The sequence below is a fragment of the Stegodyphus dumicola genome, chromosome 9 (genome assembly GCF_044657685.1).
Source record: "Stegodyphus dumicola isolate Sdum_Otavi_A_Nest chromosome 9, ASM4465768v1".
NCBI lineage: Eukaryota > Metazoa > Arthropoda > Arachnida > Araneae > Eresidae > Stegodyphus > Stegodyphus dumicola.
Window position 1 is genome coordinate 68,725,664 of NC_140776.1, and position 22,207 is coordinate 68,747,870.

General features: G+C 31.4%; 1 protein-coding gene across 1 annotated transcript in view; it reads right to left on the reverse strand.

Moving 5' to 3' along the window:
* Window positions 1-1,800: 1,800 nt before the first annotated feature.
* Window positions 1,801-22,207, reverse strand: part of kri (uracil phosphoribosyltransferase krishah) — a 52,364-nt gene continuing 31,957 nt past the window's right edge. The window contains exons 6-8 of the mRNA XM_035356450.2: window positions 8,175-8,273; window positions 5,866-6,035; window positions 1,801-4,016 (exon numbers count right to left, since the gene is read on the reverse strand). Coding sequence (XP_035212341.1) covers window positions 5,929-6,035; window positions 8,175-8,273 — 206 coding nt within the window. The 3' untranslated portion in view covers window positions 1,801-4,016; window positions 5,866-5,928. The remainder of the gene's footprint in view (window positions 4,017-5,865; window positions 6,036-8,174; window positions 8,274-22,207) is intronic.

Below are 22,207 nucleotides of genomic sequence, written 5' to 3' on the forward strand. Positions count from 1 at the left end.
GTTGAGCTCCGGAAACGACTGAACCGAGAGTCAGGAGCTGTGCTCTGTGTGTCGTCTAGTGCATCGTGAGTTGTAGCGTGGAGAGTCTCGAGAGTACGTGGAGTTCCGAGAACGACCAAGCAGAGTCGGCTGCTTTGCATGAAGCTGTCTCCACCGTGATAGCCTGATAACCTGAAGGCTGTGTCGCTGATCGTGTCAGTGTGTTTATAGTAGATCTTTGACGGCTGTAAAACAGGTTTTGGAGCTGTCCTGACAATATTGTCTAAATAAAGTGTGCTTAGATACTTCCTCAAGTGTCATCGTTATTCACTCCAAATCTACGAACCCCATATGAACATGAAGTAAGAAAATAATGCAACAGCTGGTGTCAGAAGAATTAGAGAAAAATATAACAGTATTACCAACAGAAAGTATAAGATTGATTTGTAGGAAAAAATATCACAGCAGGAAAGCAAATTAATTCTTTAAGCTCTGCTGGTGGTGTCTGCCACCTTTATATATAGAGGTCTGTTTTATCAGTAATAGAGATTGTTTTACTATTCTCCTCCCCTCAGAGGTCTCATCTAGTGGCTTGTCCACATGTGTTTTTGGACAAAGCAGAGATCCTGTGGATATCTGCTTTTAAATGTTGTTTGTGGAATGATTTGGTTGTAGGAATAACTCAAGAAAGAACCCGTTAATATATTGCAAGGGAGTTCTTCTAACCTTCATAAACAGTATTTCGTAGACTTTCTTGGGAGGTCATCTTAAAAAATTCAGGACTGAAAGGGCTATGTAAATGTTCAAGGGAAAGGCAAGATGACATTGTGATTGTGAGTAAACAATGAAATGCAATGGAAAATAAAGTAAACAAAACTCTGGAAAACAAATCTGGCAAAAAAATTTCAGTTTTAAAGAATAAAGAGAAAACTAAAGATAGTGCAATACAGTTGTAAACCTAATATAAGTTACTAATGAAAAACATTCATTAAATAGAAATGTAAACAGGAGGAAAACAGATAAATGAGAAGAAGCAACTTCAAGATTTAATCATATACATTATATGAAACATATTACCTAAGTGCTTGCAATTTTTGTTTTTGAAGTGTTTGTGGCAATAAATTATGCAGTCCTCTATAGAAATTTTAACTAACAGGGGATCCCGAAATTAGTTAAACTGACCTTGAATGATATAGCTACTAGTGGCCTTCATCTTGCCAGTGTACAAGACACCATAGAACAAGCATTCATTTGGAGAATTATCTGATGAATGCACTGGCCAAACCAAAAAAAAAAAAATTGTAAACTGCTGTGTGTTGTGGAAATTTTAGATGTTTAATGCAACATATAGTTGCTCACTGTCCTATTGAAGGATGGCTTTAGGCTGCTTCTGAATATATAGGACAAATCAATCTCATGTCAGAATGGCATATATGCATACCAAATGCAAGCCGAACTCATGCCCAACTGCACTCTATACCATAACTCCTGATGCTGAATTGATATGTTGCCACACAAGGCGAAATTCCAAAACACAATCCCCACAGTGACATCATACATGCAAATGTTCTTCATGACATTACATATAGAAGAGGAATAAGGGCATGCAATGTACGCGGCACCTATAGAATTAAAACTAAGGAAAACAAAACTTATTATTCAATTCTATCATATAATAAAATCCTTAACTACTTTTAATTTGTAGATGTGGTTTGAATCACTGATTTTAAAGTATGAAATTCAAACGGAAACATGTTGCATGCAACCTCCAATATCTTTCTGCTGTAATGTATTTTGCAATAATTGACAAAACAGATAATCTTCTCAGTAAAACATAAATTTTATTTTTAGTTTATGGAGATAGATAAATTATATACAATTCTCAAGTGGCAAAATTTTCATACATCTACTAGCTGGTCAAACTTCAGAATTCTAATCTTAAAACAATTTCTTATGTTGCTGAGCAATGGTTACATAATACAAATATGGCACTTCAACAATAAATATAGTTATTTGATAAATAACAAAATATTACACTGCCCACTCCTCATCCTAAAAGAATTGTGCATGGTGATGAGCATTAGCATTCAGCTGAAGAAATATTTACAATCGGCAGAGCAAATGCCTCAATTCCTCCTCTTTTTACTCTCAATGTGAAAGACTGGACATAATTCGCAAGCTAGCATGCTGTTATGCCATAGCTGGAAAGAGAGAATATTCTATAGTTTATCACTGAATTTAAAGCAATTTATTACTACTTTTTAGAGCACTAGAGGCAACTTTTCTTTGTTGTGGTATACTGCAAGATTAAGGGGAATATTTTTTCTACAAATCTGAAATAACATACACAATTCAAAAAAATTATCTAGTTAGCAGTTATTAAATTAAAGAAAGCCATACTCTTAGCTATCTTTTCAACTACTTGGTAGTGACAGAACAAAAGCTAGGAATAAAGATGAAATAATCAAATTCACTGCTTTAGTGATGAAATAATTTAACACATGCTAATTTCTGCACAGGCACACTTTCCTTAACAAATTTCTCCTTTTTCAAGAAGACTGTTATTGCCTGGGCAGCACCAGTGTCAGAAAATTTCACCACAGGCTATGTTGCATATGCATACCTATCTTAGAAGTTGCGGTGAAGGAAAAAAAAAAAGAGAAAATGTTTTGTCAATTAGAAGCCACAAATTTTGACTCATGCAGTAGCTTTGCAGGTTCAAAGAAGAAAGTGACTGTCATTTTGTTCGCTAAGTATAACTTGTCATTGCATTTTAGTTACATTGGTCATATATATATATATATATAAATGAATAAATAGGATGTAAAGATTACAGTAATGCAAAGTAATTCTAATGACAATGCAACAAAAGATGTAAATATCATATTTTGTTATAAAGTAAAATATCCTACAAAAATGCTGGTTGATAGCACCAACTAGAATAGAAGAGAAACATGCCAATGTGACAATCAAAATCGTAATAACAACCTTGTATTTAGCGTACATATATTAAAACACTCAATCGATTTCGAGGGCAGCTAAAGGTCCCTCCTCATCAGGAGAACAAAATTACTAGAAAGGGGGAAAAGAAGAAAAATAAAGCATTGGCAAGGGAGTCTCAGAAACACGTGGTCGTTATCAACACGCACGTGGTCGTAACTGGATTTTGAATCAGAGTTACACTGGCCGCCTACTTTTACTGAGCCAGGCTCTCTGATCAAACATATAACACACAGAATAAAATGCAAACAAATCAGAGAAGTCAAAAATTAGGGAGCGAGGGGCAATTGCACCTTCACGCACCAAGTCTGAACCTCGAATAAAGGGAAAGCAACCTCTTTAGCGGCTTTTTATGCATCATATTATATTACATAAATCACATCATATTTTGTTTTTGGTTTGGGCACATTTTTCTCCCCTATTACTTGCAGTTGGCCACTCTGCTTCTAGGTCTTGCATTCAACTTATTCTACACTGAATATGGGATTAATTTTAAACTTTTTTTCAAATTTTATTTTGCACTGCTACCAACATTTGTTGCTGATATCAGTGCAAAACTGAATTAGATTTTGATCTTTCTTTTGACTTTGTATTTATTCATTTATGTCAATTTATTCATTTATGTCAATTCAGAACAGGCTGTTTTATTTATTTACTTCTTTAATTGTACCAAACACCCCCTGATAACAATGCAGCAAAAGATGTAAACATCGTATTTCGTTTTTGGATTCAAATATCATATTTCATTATTATACAGCTGATTAATTTTACTTGATTCCTTCAGAAATATAATTTTAATCAGAAGTGATTTTTGTAGAAAATAAAAATTTCTGAATCAAAAAAGGTCTAAATAGTTAACATTTAGTTCCATTAGATACGTGATAATAACCGTCAATCTACAAAAATTAAAAAGAAATTTTTGATAATTTAATTCTAATTCTTTTATTACTAAGCATATTTTGTAACTACATAGCAACAGACAACACAAGCCATAAGAACAGGATTCCACAGTTTAAATTTTCTTCTAGCGTAAAAACCTAAAAATAAAAGAAAATATTTTCATACAGATATTCCTTCATATATTTAATAATTAAAAACAATATTAAAGCTTTTTTTCTAATCTGAATATGGAATACAGTTTACCTGATTATTTTACACAATAACTTTCAATACCAACTCAAACAGAAGACCAACACACCAATGTATTATTGGGAGTACAAATAAGTCTCCAACATTTGACAAAAATTGGCACCACTAGTAAGTAATGGTTAAAATCTCCTGATGTAACGCATCATAATGTAAGACTGGGCATATAGTTATTGCTGGATAGATGAAAAATGGATCCACTATGATAACCAAAATGAAGAAGAAATCATGAGGGCCATCTGGCTATGCATCAGCATCATCAGCCAAGTTCAACATTCACAAAGAAAAAAAAGTCGTGTTATATATACGGTGGGATCAACTTGGTGTCATGTATTACAAATTGCTCAGACCGAATGAATATATTACTGGGGTTCGCTACCAAATACAACTGATGAGGACTGAGCCAAGCACTCAAAGAAAATGTGCCCACTGTTACTCCATACATAACAAAATTATTCTCCTGCATGATAGTGCTCATCCACATGTCGCAGCACCAGTCAAAACCTACTCGGAAACACTCAAACGAGAACTTTTTCCCTAGCCACCGTATTCATCAGACATTGCTTCTTCTGATTACTATTTGTTTTGATTGATGGCAGATGGACTGTCTCAACAGCATTGCACATCACATGAAGATACAAAAAAATTGGATTAATTTGTGGATAGTCTCGAAAGATGAAGCATTCTTCCGATGCAGCATCCGTATGCTGCCAGAAAGATAAGAAAAAATAGTGGCTAATAATGGACAATATTTTCAATAAAACATAATGTACCGTTTGGAAATACTTCAATAAAACATAATGTCTTTTACAATAAATGCCTAACTTTTCATTAAAAAAAGGCAAAGGCTTATTTTAACCCCCCAATAAATTTTAAAATTAAGGAGGGAAAAACAATAATCTTAGTTTGGTGTAGATTTTGAATAAAATTTATAGGTTTCAAGGACAATTAGACACAGGTTCATCTTGCTTCTCAAGATGGGGACCTGTGCCTGAATCATCCTCAAAATCTCAGCCGACGATTGGGCACTACTAAGGCCAGAAGTAGTGGTCGCATTATTATGGAGGCACTTAATAGGTGGGCCACATTTGCCTCTTATGAAGGAATGGACAGTTACAGCAAAGCCCTTCTCCGGGATTCGAACCTGAGCCCTTTGGTATCACATTTGGCTCCAATAACCACTATACTATCTGAGCGGCACTTTTTGGTTGTTATCTAATTTTAAATTTTAACTTCTAAGTTTTTTTAACTTGAAGGCTACATATTCTAAATTCATGAAGTTTCTTTCTTCCTACATATAATACATTTTTTTTTAATTCTGCTGAAATTTTCTAAAAACATTCATAATAGAACTTTTTGCAATATAATTTCAATAATGCTTCTCCACACTATTTATACCTAATAAATCCGCATCACTGATCGTGAAATCTCACTTCATACAGAATACTTGTGAATCTAGAGAACAATTTTTAAAATTCCAGTTAATTTGGGGCACATCAAAACTAAATCACTTAACTAAGTAGTAAAACCTTCAATGTATTATAAAATAATATTAATCCATCATTTCCCAGGTCACAGATTATTTCAAACGTATAGATTAAGAAGCATAATTTTCAATGAGAATTTTGATACTCACACTATTAAAGTCGCAGTGTTATTCAGTAAAGAGACTACTAAGAAAATATGCTTTTGCTTTTCATTTTAGTCAAGAAAAATTATAATTTAAAAGTTTACACATACCACGTATGTACAAAATCACACAGCATACTTCTGACACTATAATAAATACTGACAGAATGAATTTCAATCCGTTCCAAAATACTTTTGCCCAAAGTGATTAGGTGCAACTGGATGGACCTCAGAAGTCAATATTGTCATTGTTGGGTAAGCCTTCATCACAGAATGTGCAGCTAAAATAAAAATATGCTTTTAAAAGCTCACTCAATTCTTTAAATAAAAAAACAATTGAATAAAGAGAGAAAGACAACATTTTAAATTTATAATACATCACAATTAATTTTTTAGATGTTAAAAATGAACCATTATTACAAGTTTGAAAGTTCATTTAGTGAGTCTACAAGTTGAAATGATGTACTTAAATTTTTATCATCATGCCATAAGCAATTTAAAAGACAATGTATCATGTAATTACATTCAATAACAGATTTCAATTTTTGTTATGGAAACTGATCAATTGCATTCTTCCTCTGCTATCAAATAGCTTTCATTAAATTCATGAGAAAATTATGCATATGTGATAAATATGTTTCCAGCAGTAGTTGCATTTAAAACACAAAGAGAACTGGTAAATCTTACATATTCAAAGAAAGAATCTAACTATCCAATAATGCAAAATCATATAAATTAATTTATTTTTATTATCATATCTTAGAGAGATGTTCACTGATATTTTTTTTTTTTTTTAAATCAGTACTCTGAATTTACTGTACACTGATATAATTTAAACAAACTTCAAAACCTGAAGGCAACCATATAGTTTCAGCATTACTTTAATAAATATATTTATAAATTTTTACTAAAAAACATTAGCTTTAAAAAATACTTCAGCTCTAGAAAATATGTGTTCCTCAAACTAGTATTAGACAAAAAACTTCATATGATTTCTGCATTGCATGCAAAGGAAAATAGCGAGTTTTAAAAACTTTGCACTTAAGTTTCCCACTAAATTTTAAATACCAATCAAAAATGCATCAGATAAGACAGACTACAATTGTCAATTAATGCAAAAAATTAATCATGTAAGTGAATGCCAATGAATTTTGTAATAACACTACATACACATTATCTTTTTAAACAGGTAAACATAATTTTTTTTTGAAAATGAGAATATAAAACTATGATAACTAAAGCAAAAATATTAGATAAAAAAAAACATAAAAAAATCTGAAAGTTTTCAGATTTTATATTACACCGAAGCTGCTTTTGTTTAACATTTTGTATGTTACTTTTATTTATATCATGTTCTTCACATTATTATATTTATATTCATGTTCAAACCACAAAATTCAATTCAACAGCAATATCAGAAAAATAATTTTAAAATAGCATTCTTTAGAATTTCGGATACACAGCTTCACGCAATTCACTCATACTCGGTGGATGATTGATTACCTTATTCAAAACTTGATTGCTCTAGATACCATTGTTTTATCACAATGTTAGAAACATACATATATTTTATGCAGATTCCTCATTATTTAATTTCTTTAAATATAACACAGGGCGATAATATTTGGTGGCAACAATCTGAAAAGTGAAACGGACATTTAAAGTTTTCGATGCAAAATGCCAAAATGAAATTAACAGCCCTTCTGGGCTAAATAAAATAAATAAAAATTTGAAAGCTTTCAGATTTTATATCACGTGCAAAGAGGCCATTTTAAACATTTTGTGTGTTACCTTTACTTATTAAATATCATATTCTTCACACTTAAACCATAAAATTCAATTTAACAGCAATATCACAAAAATAATATTAAAAAGGCATATCTTTAGAATTTCAAAAGACAATCTCACACGGTGGAGATAAAAAGGTTTTTTCTCATACAATGTTGCCACTGCTTGCTTTGAAATCATCGAGTTTGTTAATCAAAAATTTGTTAAAGTTTTACAAAATATGAAATAGATAATAAAACAAATTCCAAATTCGATGGCCATATTCATGTGGAGGATTACATTATTCAAAATTTGATAGCTGTAGGTACTGTTGTTTTATCACAGTGCAAGAAACATACATACATTTATGCAGATTCTTCATTACTTAGGTTCTTTAAATATAATGCAAGGCTCTAATTTGATGGCAACAATTTGAAAAGTGATACACTGTTTACAGTGACTTAAATGAAATTAATAGCCCTTCCTGGCTAATGCCCTTTGGGCTAATAAAACAAACTATTAAAAAATGCATAATTCTGTACCATTATAAAATAAATTTTGATCATTCTAAATCACATAGTAATTTATATTAAATCAATGCAATGAATAAATATGAATGAAAACAAAGTATGAACAAAGCTATGTATAATTACCATGAGGAGTACAAAATAAATTTAAAAGAATGATATTATCTTCTTTAACACCATGATCCTTCAGAACTTTCACAGATTTTATTACAGTATTTCCTGTACCTAAGAAAATATAAAATATTAAATAACTGATAACAAAAGTGCAAAAGTAACAAAACATAAATGCATATAAAAGATGATAGTTGTAATATGTCACTCGATGACTATAATCAAGTTAAATATTTTTCAGATATCATGCTAATAATTACAAGACATAAAAAAAAAGAAAAGTAAAATCTATCAACTACAGGGGAAAAATTTTTAAAAATTCTGTCTGTAAGAAAACTGTTAAATGAATCAAAGGATCTAGTACATTTTGAATACTTAATTTATCACAATAAATATCAGAAAAGCTGAGTGTTAAACACTTACGTATTAGATATCCATACCCAATGTTAATTTCATTAAAAATTATTTAAGCTTTCACAATGCATAATATTGATTTGTTGTGCCATAAATGTAATTTTAGACAGTGTCTAGTCAAAGATACTTAAAAAATGACAAAATGAGACTTACTTGGAATATCTTTCAAATTCAAACAGTATGATGGGGAAGGGGAGGAGATTGTTAATATTTTGTCAATAGAAATAAAATTTGAATGGCAAAAATCGGCAAATAGAATATTTTAAAATTTTTATTTGTTCAAAATTCCATGATTTATATTTTCTATAATATTTCTCTAAAAAAGGCTTTTCTGTTTCTAAGCCTTTTTTTCTTTGAAAGAATGTAGGGAATAAGTAAAATAACAAATATTTAAAAAATCAAATTAGTAGTCCATAGTAATTAATTTAGTAGTCTTTTTAACTCTCTACTTAACTTTATGATCTCTACTTTCAGTATGTACTTTTTACTTGCATTTCCTGTATTAAAAATAGTAACAGCTTATAACCAATTCCTTTAAATTACATTATTTCCAATCCTCCCTGCACATTTCTTACATAATGCTAATGATGCAGATACACTGAAAAGCCAAAACACTATGACCACCTACTCAATAATAGGTTGAGCAATGTCTGTCTTCCAAAACAGTTGCAACTCTCCTTGGCATGGATGCCATAAGTTCTGGGTAGATGACTGGAGACAGGTTGTACCAAATGTCTAAGCTAAGGTCATGCAATGTTGAGATATCTGACATGATGTTGTTTGAGCTCTGAGATGCTACTTTATTACGTCTCAAATGTGATCTGGCAAGTTAGGTGGCCAAGACATTACTTGGAACTCATCCTTATGCTCCCCAAATCACTCCAACATAATTTAAGTCTTGTGACATGGAGCATTATCCTGCTGGAGGATTCCACTTCCAGTTGGAAAGACAAGACGCCATGCAAGGGTGCAAATGATCTGCAATTATGCTCACATAATCTGATGTTTCGTAGGCTGTTTAAACCACAACTAAGGGACCTACAGCCACTCATGAGAACATCCCTCAAAACACAATACCACCAACACCAACCTGTGTATGACCTGATGTACAAGAAAGGCAGGAACAACTGTTCGTCTGGAAGATAACATACCCTGACACGACCATCCACAAGATGAATAAGAAATTGTGATTCCTCTGACCAGGCAACTGTCTTCCACTTATCCATGGTCCAGTCTTGATGTTTCCAGGCCTACCATAGGCATAGCTGACAATGACACTTGATCAGCAGAGGCACACAAGTGGGATGTCTGCTGTGCAGTCCCATATCCAACAGTGTCTGCTGAAATACATGTTCTGAAGCACTTGCACTTGGGCCTGCATTGTAATGGGCTGCCAGCTGAGCCATTGTCTGGTGCCAATTTTGCTGTACCAAGCAGAACAGTCTCTGATATATTTTTCTTTGAAGTCATGTGAATGTCCAACACCTTGGCATCTACTGTTGGTTTCAATGGCATTTATCCACTTTGCATAAATACTACCAATAGCAGATCATGAATAACCTACCAGTAATGCAGTTTCGGAGATACTTGTTCCGAGTCTTCAGGACATTATAATTTGCCATCTATCAAATTTGCTTAATCAGCAACCTTTCATATCACTCGCAAAAGTGCAAGAATGATTCCTTACCTTCTCCAGCAACAGTTAAATAACATTCCCACTTACTTAATCATGCGCCCTCCACAGCATCCAGACAAGTTAATTAAGAAATGAGCGATTGGTCATAATGTTTTGGCTTGTCAGTGTAAATAACACTTTGGCCAATAATAATTTTCAGTTTTGTGAAACTAAACTTTTAGCAGCCAACAGACATAAATTTGAATTAAAAACTAAATTATGCTGAATAAGATTTTCATCTTAAACATTGTGTTTTCTCTCTTGCTTTTTTCTCCTGTTAGCTTGCTACTCTTTCATTGTTCAGATATCTTTCTTTGAAAATTGTGAAAATTTTGTTAAAGAACAGGAATGTTTTTAGTACTAATTTATCTGAATCTGCATCAAAAATGTGATTTAAAAAAAAAAAAAAAAAAAAAAAAAAAAAAAAAAGAATAGCTCAACTGACTATGACTCCAAGCATCTTCAACTTCAACATCTAAATCTTTGTAGATGTTATTAATATTTTAAGATAATTACACTGGGAAAATCATTTACATAAGAAATAGAAATTAGAGAAATGCAGTTAGTTTTGACATGTTTGCAGCAGCTTTTCGAGATGCTTTTGCTGAAAAGAAATTTGGAAACTATAATACTTATCACCTTGTTTAATCTTCAGAATTTAGGTATTCAAAATTCACCAAAATGTAATATAATGGTATTTTTAAACGTGATGCAGAAAGGAATAAAAATATTTCCTTTTGATGTTATTTTCAAATGTTATTTTAATGATATTATACCAACAATAGTATAATTTGTAAAATGTGGGTCATGAAATTTCCAAATGATTGAATCAGATTTTTTTACAGAAATTGGTCTTAAAATAGTTAAAATACTAATAAATCACCCCTCTCATCATAAACAACAAAAAGGAATAAAAATATTTCCTTTTGATGTTATTTTCAAATGTTATTTTAATAATATTATACCAACAATAGTATAATTTGTAAAATGTGGATCATGAAATTTGCAAATGATTGATTCAGATTTTTTTTACAGAAATTGGTCTTAAAATAGTTAAAATACTAATAAATCACCACTCTCATCATAAACAACAAAAAAAAAATTCCTATTCTAAAAGGGAAAGAACTCTGCTTTTGATATAATAAAGAGGATGTATCTAGGCTTAAAATACAGATTTGGTGACAAATCTTTACATTATGCAGCATACATCAGTGCTGCATTAATAAGTTTAGGTAAGCAGTCGGCAAGAAGAAAGAAAAGAATTGAAAAGAAAGGAGTTTGCATTCTGCTGTAGCAGAGAAACATTAAATTTTGAATTGCATTCGAAAATATAAATTGTAGATTGAGACTAATTGAGAAGTCCACAATAAATTATAAGAATTATAAGCTTCGAAAGTATTCACACTTCACTGCTCATAATAGCAAAAATATTCTTCTATTATTTAGTTAAAGACTTTTTCATAACTGCCTATGCAATTTTCTTCACATCACAATTTTTAATATACTTCTCACCCAAAGTGGTGCTTGCATATTATCCTGTCAACTGCCCCCGTAACACAATTTAATGCCAATTATGGATGATCATGTTCTTTAAAATTCCACAGTCTCTTACTAAATATTTAATTATGATTAATATAATTAATTATTATTTTATAACTTAATATCTGAATAAACTATTTGAAGATAGAACAATTAAATAATTTCATTTAGAATTTGACAATATGTTAAATGAAAATAGAGAGTAAAAATGCAACAAAATACATCATAAACTATAAACAAAAACAATTTCATCAACGTATATGTGACTGCAGTTTCGATGCAAGTGAATCAACATGAAAGCTCTAAAAATAAATAAAATCACCAAATGCAAGAGAGAAATGAGAAAATGCCTGTTTGGGAATGCGCTGTGACGAAGCATATATGCTAAACTAAAGTATCCAAGAGAAAGCATATAGAAAACATAATAACAAAAGGTTTCAGGAAAAAAAAAATTTGTTTGTTTGTTAGGGATCTGGTTCTAAAACTGGAGTCAGAAGAACAAAATCCCATCAGTTTGCTATGCCCCTTTATGTAACACCCAAGACAGGAAATTCTTTGATGTTTTCAAGTGTGGGGTCTGGAAACACAAAATAATTCCAAGTGCTAAAATTATACTTTTATAAACCATCATGAAACAAGTTATAATTCTTTTTTCACAAAAAGCAATTCTAAATAAATTAATATAAAATAAAACACCAAATGCAAGAGAGAAATGAGAGAATGTCTATTTGGGGGGGGGGCACTGTTGAAGCATATATGCTGAACTAGAATATCCATGGGAATGCATATAAAAAATATAATAACAAAAGGTTTCAGGAAAAAAAATTTTTTTAATTGTTGGGGATCTGATTATAAAACTGGAATCAGAAGAACAAAATCCCATCTCTTTGTTGTGCCCTTTTACGTAACACCCAAGACAAGAAATTCTTAGATGTTTTCAAGTGAGGGGTCTGAAAATACAAAATATTTCCAAATCCTAAAATTATACTTTTATAAACCATGATGAAACAAGTTATAATTCTTTTTTCTCAAAAAGCAATTCTAAATAAAATAATATAATATAAAACACCAAATGCAAGCGAGAAATGAGAGAATGTCTATATGGGGGGGGGCAGTGTTCAAGCATATATGCTGAACTAGAATATCCATGGGAATGCATATAAAAAATATAATAACAAAAGGTTTCAGGAAAAATTCTTTTTGTTTGGGATGTGGTTCTAAAACTGGAATCAGAAGAACAAAATCCCATCTGTTTGCTATGCCCCTTTACGTAACACCCAAGACAAGAAATTCTTAGATGTTTTCAAGTGAGGGGTCGGAAAATGCAAAATATTTCCAAGTGCTAAAAATATACATTTATAAACCATCATGAAACAAGTTATAATTCTTTTTTCACAAAAAACAATTCTAAATAAAATAATATAATATAAAACACCAAATGCAAGAGAGAAAGTATGTTTGGAAGGGGGCAGAGTTGAAGTATATATGCTGAACTAGAGCATCCACGGGAAAGCATACAGAAAACATAATAAAAGGTTTCAGGAAAAACGTTTTTTTTAATTGTTGGGGATCTGATTATAAAACTGGAATCAGAAGAACAAAATCCCATCTCTTTGTTGTGCCCTTTTACGTAACACCCAAGACAAGAAATTCTTAGATGTTTTCAAGTAAGGGGTCTGAAAATACAAAATATTTCCAAATCTTAAATTATACTTTTATGAACCATGATGAAACAAGTTATAATTCTTTTTTCTCAAAAAGCAATTCAATTCTCAAAAAGCAAAATAAAATAATATAATATAAAACACCAAATGCAAGCGAGAAATGGGAAAATGTCTATACGGGGGGGGGCAGTGTTGAAACATATATGCTAAACTACAACATCCATGGGAAAGCATACAGAAAACATAAAGACAAAAGGTTTCAGGAAAAAATTTTTTTTTCTATTGTTGGGGATCTGGTTCTAAAACTGGATTCAGAAGAATAAAACCCCATCTCTTTGCAATGCACCTTTATGTAACACCCAAGACAGGAAATTCTTAGATGTTTTCAAGTGAGGGGTCTGAAAATACAAAATATTTTCAAGTGCTAAAATTATACTTTTATAAACCATCATGAAACAAGTTATAATTCTTTTTTCACAAAAAGCAATTCAAAAGAAAATAATATAAAATAAACCACCAAAGGCAAGAGAGAAATGAGAGAATATCTATTTGGGGGGGGCAGTGTTGAAGCATATATGCTGAACTAGAATATCCATGGGAATGCATATAAAAAATATAATAACAAAAGGTTTCAGGAAAAATTCTTTTTGTTTGGGATGTGGTTCTAAAACTGGAATCAGAAGAAAAAAATCCCATCTGTTTGCTATGCCCCTTTAGGTAACACCCAAGACAAGACATTCTTAGATGTTTTCAAGTGAGCGGTCGGAAAATACAAAATATTTCCAAGTGCTAAAAATATACTTTTATAAACCATCATGAAACAAGTTATAATTCTTTTTTCACAAAAAACCATTCTAAATAAAATAATATAATATAAAACACCAAATGCAAGAGAGAAATGAGAGAATGTGTTTGAAGGGGGGGCAGTGTTGAAGTATATATGCTGAACTAGAGCATCCACGGGAAAGTATACAGAAAACATAATAAAAGGTTTCAGGAAAAAAAAAATTTTTTTGTTTGGGATCTGGTTCTAAAACTGGAATCAGAAGAACAAAATCCCATCTGTTTGCTATGCCCCTTTATGTAACACCCAAGACAAGAAATTCTTAGATGTTTTCAAGTGAGGGGTCGGAAAATACAAAATATTTCCAAATGCAAAAATTATACTTTTATAAACATCATAAAGGTATAATTCTTTTTTCACAAAAATAAATTCTAAATAAAATAATATAATATAAAACACCAAATGGAGAGAGAAATGAGAAAATGTCTATTCGGGGGGGGGGGGGCAATGTTGAAACATATATGCTGACCTAGAGCATCCATGGGAAAGCATATAGAAAACATAATAAAAAATGGTTTCAGGAAAAAATATTCTTTTGTTTGGCATGTGGTTCTAAAACTGGAATCAGAAGAATAAAATCCCATCTGTTTGCTATGCCCCTTTAAGTAACACCCAAGACAAGAAATTCTCAGATGTTTTCAAGTGAAGGGTCCGAAAATACAAAATATTTCCAAATGCTAAAATTATACTTTTATAAACCATCATGAAACAAGTTATAATTCTTTTTTCACAAAAAGCAATTCTAAATAAAATAATGTAAAACAAAACACCAAATGCAAGAGAGAAATGAGAAAATGTCTATTTGGGGGGAGGAGGGGCAGTATTAAAGCATATATGCTAAACTAGAGTTTGCATGGGAAAGCATATAGAAAACATAATAAAAAATGGTTTCAGGAAAAAATCTTGTTTTGTTTGGCATGTGGTTCTAAAACTGGAATCAGAAGAATAAAATCCCATCTGTTTGCTATGCCCCTTTAAGTAACACCCCAAGACAAGAAATTCTCAGATGTTTTCAAGTGAAGGGTCCGAAAATACAAAATATTTCCAAATGCTAAAATTATACTTTTATAAACCATCATGAAACAAGTTATAATTCTTTTTTCACAAAAAGCAATTCTAAAGAAAATAATATAAAATAGAACACCAAATGCAAGAGAGAAATGAGAGAATGTCTATTTGGAGGGGGGGCAGTGTTGAAGCATATATGCTGAACTAGAATATCCATGGGAATGAATATAAAAAATATAATAACAAAAGGTTTCAGGAAAAAAAAAATTTTTTTAATTGTTGGGGATCTGATTCTAAAACTGGAATCAGAAGAACAAAATCCCATCTCTTTGTTGTGCCCTTTTACGTAACACCCAAGACAAGAAATTCTTAGATGTTTTCAACTGAGGGGTCTGAAAATACAAAATATTTCCAAATCCTAAAATTATACTTTTATAAACCATGATGAAACAAGTTATAATTCATTTTTCTCAAAAAGCAATTCTAAATAAAATAATGTAATATAAAACACCAAATGCAAGCGAGAAATGAGAAAATGTCTATTCGGGGGGGGGGGGGCAGTGTTGAAGCATATATGCTGAACTAGAATATCCATGGAAAAGCATATAGAAAATATAATAACAAAAAGTTTCAGGAAAAAAAAATTTGTTGTTTGGGATTTGGTTCTAAAACTGGAAGCAGAAGAACAAAATCCCATCTGTTTGCTATGCCTCTTTACGTAACACTCAAAACAAGAAATTCTTAAATGTTTCCAAGTGAAGGGTCGGAAAATACAAAATATTTCCAAATGCTAAAATTATACTTTTATAAACCCTCATAAAACAAGTTATAATTCTTTTTTCACAAAAAGCAATTCTAAATAAAATAATATACAGTCAAAAGTCGTTAATTCGGACACCCATAATCCGGAATGATCTATAATCCGGACCTCAAAGCTAAAAACATTCTGTGCATGCGCCACGTTGGCACATGCGCACAGGCGTTTTACACGTGCGCTTAAGACCTTGACTACTGCGCATATGCATGTGCGCAAGTGCAGAATACGTTTTCGCCTGCGCATTTAATGTATAATGGACAGTGTAAGCTAAAATTATCTAATTATCTATTTCACTTAATGTTAATGATTGCGTTGTTTTTTAATCTTCAAATTGGATCCCACTTATTATTTTTTGCAGACTGTAAGAGCAATTTTTATAAAAGTAAACTTGAACTTTCGATTATGTCAAATGGAATTTCCGATGCTGGAACTTCCAAAGGATCTACAAAACGAAAGTATGTTTCGATATCCAACAAACAAAAAGTGGAATTGCTGCAAAAAATGGATAAAGACATGAAGAATGTGACAGAGAGGTTAGTGAAAACGAAAAAATTTCGATTGACAAGTTTCTCGGTATTCTCGGCACAGCAATTAACGTCACTTGAACAGCGGAACTTTGTAACTGAACAAGAAATTATGTCTGTTTATAGAATTAAAGAGAAAGTATTATCACATAAAATGAAGCAACTTAAACAATATACATTGAAAGAAATGTTTAATAAAGTAAACAAATAAATATTAAGCTTTTTTTTTTTTTTTGTAAATTTTGATACCCTTTAAATCATAAGATTCTTTATTTCATAAATTATGGTTTCTTATTTTTAATTTTAGAATTTCTGCATGCCATCTTACAAGATTTAAACTGATGATCTATAATCCGGAAAAATAGATAATCCGGAATCGCCGAAGTCCCGACGAGTCCGGATTAACGACTTTTGACTGTAATATAAAATACCAAATGCAAGAGAGAAATGGGAAAATGTCTATTCGGGGGGGGGGGCAGTGTTGAAACATATATGCTGAACTACAGCATCCATGGGAAAGCATATAGAAAACATAATAACAAAAGGTTTCAGGAAAAAATATTCTTTTTGTTTGGGATGTGGTTCTAAAACTGGAATCAGAAGAACAAAATCCCATCTCTTTGTTGTGCCCTTTTACGTAACACCCAAGACAAGAAATTCTTAGATGTTTTCAAGTGGGGGGTCTGAAAATACAAAATATTTCCAAATCCTAAAATTATACTTTTATAAACCATGATGAAACAAGTTATAATTCTTTTTTCTCAAAAAGCAATTCTAAATAAAATAATATAATATAAAACACCAAATGCAAGCGAGAAATGGAAAAATGTCTATTCGGGGGGGGGGGGCAGTGTTGAAACATATATGCTAAACTACAACATCCATGGCAAAGCATACAGAAAACATAACAACAAAAGGTTTCACGAAAAAATTTTTTTTTCTATTGTTGGGGATCTGGTTCTAAAACTGGATTCAGAAGAATAAAACCCCATCTCTTTGCAATGCGCCTTTACGTAACACCCAAGACAGGAAATTCTTAGATGTTTTCAAGTGAGGGGTCTGAAAATACAAAATATTTTCAAGTGCTAAAATTATACTTTTATAAACCATCATGAAACAAGTTATAATTCTTTTTTCACAAAAAGCAATTCAAAAGAAAATAATATTATATAAAACACCAAATGCAAGAGAGAAATGAGAAAATGTCTATTCGGGAGGGGGGGGCAGTGTTGAAGCATATATGCTGAACTAGAGCATCCATGGGAAAGCCTATAGAAAACATAATAACAAAAGGTTTCAGGAAAAAAAAATTTTTGTTTGGGATCTGGTTCTAAAACTGGAAGCAGAAGAACAAAATCCGATCTGTTTGCTATGCCCCTTTAAGTAACAACCAAGAGAAGAAATTCTTAGATGTTTTCAAGTGAGGGGTCGGAAAATACAAAATATTTCCAAATGCTAAAATTATACTTTTATAAACACCATAAAACAAGTTATAATTCTTTTTTCACAAAAAGAAATTCTAAATAAAATAATGTAAAACAAAACACCAAATGCAAGAGAGAAATGAGAAAATGTCTATTTGGGGGGAAGAGGGGCAGTGTTAAAGCATATATGCTAAACTAGAGTTTCCATGGGAAAACATATAGAAAACATAATAAAAAAAGGTTTCAGGAAAAAATATTCTTTTTGTTTGGCATGTGGTTGTAAAACTGGAATCAGAAGAATAAAATACTCTCTGTTTGCTATGCCCCTTTAAGTAACACCCAACACAAGAAATTCTTAGATGTTTTCAAGTGAGGGGTCTGAAGATACAAAATATTTCCAAATCCTAAAATTATACTTTTATAAACCAGGATGAAACAAGTTATAACTGTTTTTTCTCAAAAAGCAATTCTAAAAAAAATAAAATAATATAAAACACCAAATGCAAGCGAGAAATGGGAAAATGTCTATTCGGGGGGGGGGGCAGTGTTGAAACATATATGCTGAACTACAACATCCATGGGAAAATATACAGAAAACATAACAACAAAAAGTTTCTGGAAAAAAAATTTTTTTTTATTGTTGGGGATCTGGTTCTAAAACTGGATTCAGAAGAATAAAACCCCATCTCTTTGCAATGTGCCTTTACGTAACACCCAAGACAGGAAATTCTTAGATGTTTTCAAGTGAGGGGTCTGAAAATACAAAATATTTTCAAGTGCTAAAGTTATACTTTTATAAACCATCATGAAACAAGTTATAATTCTTTTTTCACAAAAAGCAATTCGAAAGAAAATAATATAAAATAAAACACCAAATGCAAGAGAGAAATGAGAGAATGTCTATTGGGGGGGGAAGTGTTGAAGCATATATGCTGAACTAGAATATCCATTGGAAAGCATATAGAAAATATAATAACAAAAGGTTTCAGGAGAAAAAAAAAATTTGTTGTTTGGGCTCTGTTTCTAAAACTGGAATCAGAAGAACAAAATCCGATCTGTTTGCTATGCCCCTTTACGTAACACTCAAGACAAGAAATTCTTAAATGTTTTTAAGTGAGGGGTCGCAAAATACAAAATAATTCCAAATGTTAAAATTATACTTTTATAAACCATCATGAAACAAGTTATAATTCTTTATTCACAAAATGCAATTCTAAATAAAATAATATAATATAAAACACCAAATGCAAGCGAGAAATGAGAAAATGTCTATTCAGGAGGGGGGCATTGTTGAAGCATATATGCTGAACTAGAGCATCCACGAGAAAGCATATAGAAAACATAATAACAAAAGGTTTCAGGAAAAAAATTTTTTTTTATTCTTGGGCATCTGGTTCTAAAACTGGAACCAGAAGAATAAAATCCCATCTGTTTGCTATGCGCCTTTACGTAACACCCAAGACACGAAATTCTTAGATGTTTTCATATGAGGTGTCTGAAAATACAAAATATTTCCAAGTGCTAAAATTATACTTTTATAAACCATCATGAAACAAGTTATATTTCTTTTTTTCACAAAAAGCAATTCTAAAGAAAATAATATAAAATAGAACACCAAATGCAAGAGAGAAATGAGAGAATGTCTATATGGGGGGCAGTGTTCAAGCATATATGCTGAAATAGAATATCCATGGGAATGCATATAAAAAATATAATAACAAAAGGTTTCAGGAAAAATTCTTTTTGTTTGGGATGTGGTTCTAAAACTGGAATCAGAAGAAGAAAATCCCATCTGTTTGCTATGCCCCTTTACGTAACACCCAAGACAAGAAATTCTTAGATGTTTTCAAGTGAGGGGTCGGAAAATGCAAAATATTTCCAAGTGCTAAAAATATACTTTTATAAACCATCATGAAACAAGTTATAATTCTTTTTTCACAAAAAACAATTCTAAATAAAATAATATAATATAAAACACCAAATGCAAGAGAGAAAGTCTGTTTGGAAGGGGGCAGTGTTGAAGTATATATGCTGAACTAGAGCATCCATGGGAAAGCATACAGAAAACATAATAAAAGGTTTCAGGAAAAACATTTTTTTTAATTGTTGGGGATCTGATTATAAAACTGGAATCAGAAGAACAAAATCCCACCTCTTTGTTGTGCCCTTTTACGTAACACCCAAGACAAGAAATTCTTAGATGTTTTCAAGTAAGGGGTCTGAAAATACAAAATATTTCCAAATCCTAAAATTATACTTTTATAAACCATGATGAAACAAGTTATAATTCTTTTTTCTCAAAAAGCAATTCTAAATAAAATAATATAATATATAACACCAAATGCAAGCGAGAAATGGGAAAATGTCTATTCGGGGGGGGGGGGGGGGCAGTGTTGAAACATATATGCTAAACTACAACATCCATGGGAAAGCATACAGAAAACATAACAACAAAAGGTTTCAGGAAAAAAAATTTTTTTCTATTGTTGGGGATCTGGTTCTAAAACTGGATTCAGAAGAATAAAACCCCATCTCTTTGCAATGCGCCTTTATGTAACACCCAAGACAGGAAATTCTTAGATGTTTTCAAGTGAGGGGTCTGAAAATACAAAATATTTTCAAGTGCTAAAATTATACTTTTATAAACCATCATGAAACAAGTTATAATTCTTTTTTCACAAAAAGCAATTCAAAAGAAAATAATATAAAATAAAACACCAAAGGCAAGAGAGAAATGAGAGAATATCTATTTGGGGGGGGGGCAGTGTTGAAGCATATATCCTGAACTAGAATATCCATGGGAATGCATATAAAAAATATAATAACAAAAGGTTTCAGGAAAAATTCTTTTTGTTTGGGATGTGGTTCTAAAACTGGAATCAGAAGAACAAAATCCCATCTGTTTGCTATGCCCCTTTAGGTAACACCCAAGACAAGACATTCTTAGATGTTTTCAAGTGAGGGGTCGGAAAATACAAAATATTTCCAAGTGCTAAATATATACTTTTATAAACCATCATGAAACAAGTTATAATTCTTTTTTCACAAAAAACCATTCTAAATAAAATAATATAATATAAAACACCAAATGCAAGAGAGAAATGAGAGAATGTCTGTTTGGAGCGGGGGGCAGTGTTGAAGTATATATGCTGAACTAGAGCATCCATGGGAAAGTATACAGAAAACATAATAAAAGGTTTCAGGAAAAAAAAATTTTTTTGTTTGGGATCTGGTTCTAAAACTGGAATCAGAAGAACAAAATCCCATCTGTTTGCTATGCCCCTTTATGTAACACCCAAGACAAGAAATTCTTAGATGTTTTCAAGTGAGGGGTCGGAAAATACAAAATATTTCCAAATGCAAAAATTATACTTTTATAAACATCATAAAGGTATAATTCTTTTTTCACAAAAATAAATTCTAAATAAAATAATATAATATAAAACACCAAATGGAGAGAGAAATGAGAAAATGTCTATTCGGGGGGGGGGGCAGTGTTGAAACATATATGCTGACCTAGAGCATTCATGGGAAAGCATATAGAAAACATAATAACAAAAGGTTTCAGGAAAAAATATTCTTTTTGTTTGGCATGTGGTTCTAAAACTGGAATCAGAAGAATAAAATCCTATCTGTTTGCTATGCCCCTTTAAGTAACACCCAAGACAAGAAATTGTTAGATGTTTTCAAATGTGGGGTCTGAAAATACAAATTAATTCCAAGTGCTAAAATTATACTTTTATAAACCATCATGAAACAAGTTATAATTCTTTTTTCACAAAAAGCAATTCTAAAGAAAATAATATAAAATAGAACACCAAATGCAAGAGAGAAATGAGAGAATGTCTATTTGGGGGGGGGGGCAGTGTTGAAGCATATATGCTGAACTAGAATATCCATGGGGATGAATATAAAAAATATAATAACGAAAGGTTTCAGGAAAAAAAATTTTTTTTTAATTGTTGGGGATCTGATTCTAAAACTGGAATCAGAAGAACAAAATCCCATCTCTTTGTTGTGCCCTTTTACGTAACACCCAAGACAAGAAATTCTTAGATGTTTTCAACTGAGGGGTCTGAAAATACAAAATATTTCCAAATCCTAAAATTATACTTTTATAAACCATGATGAAACAAGTT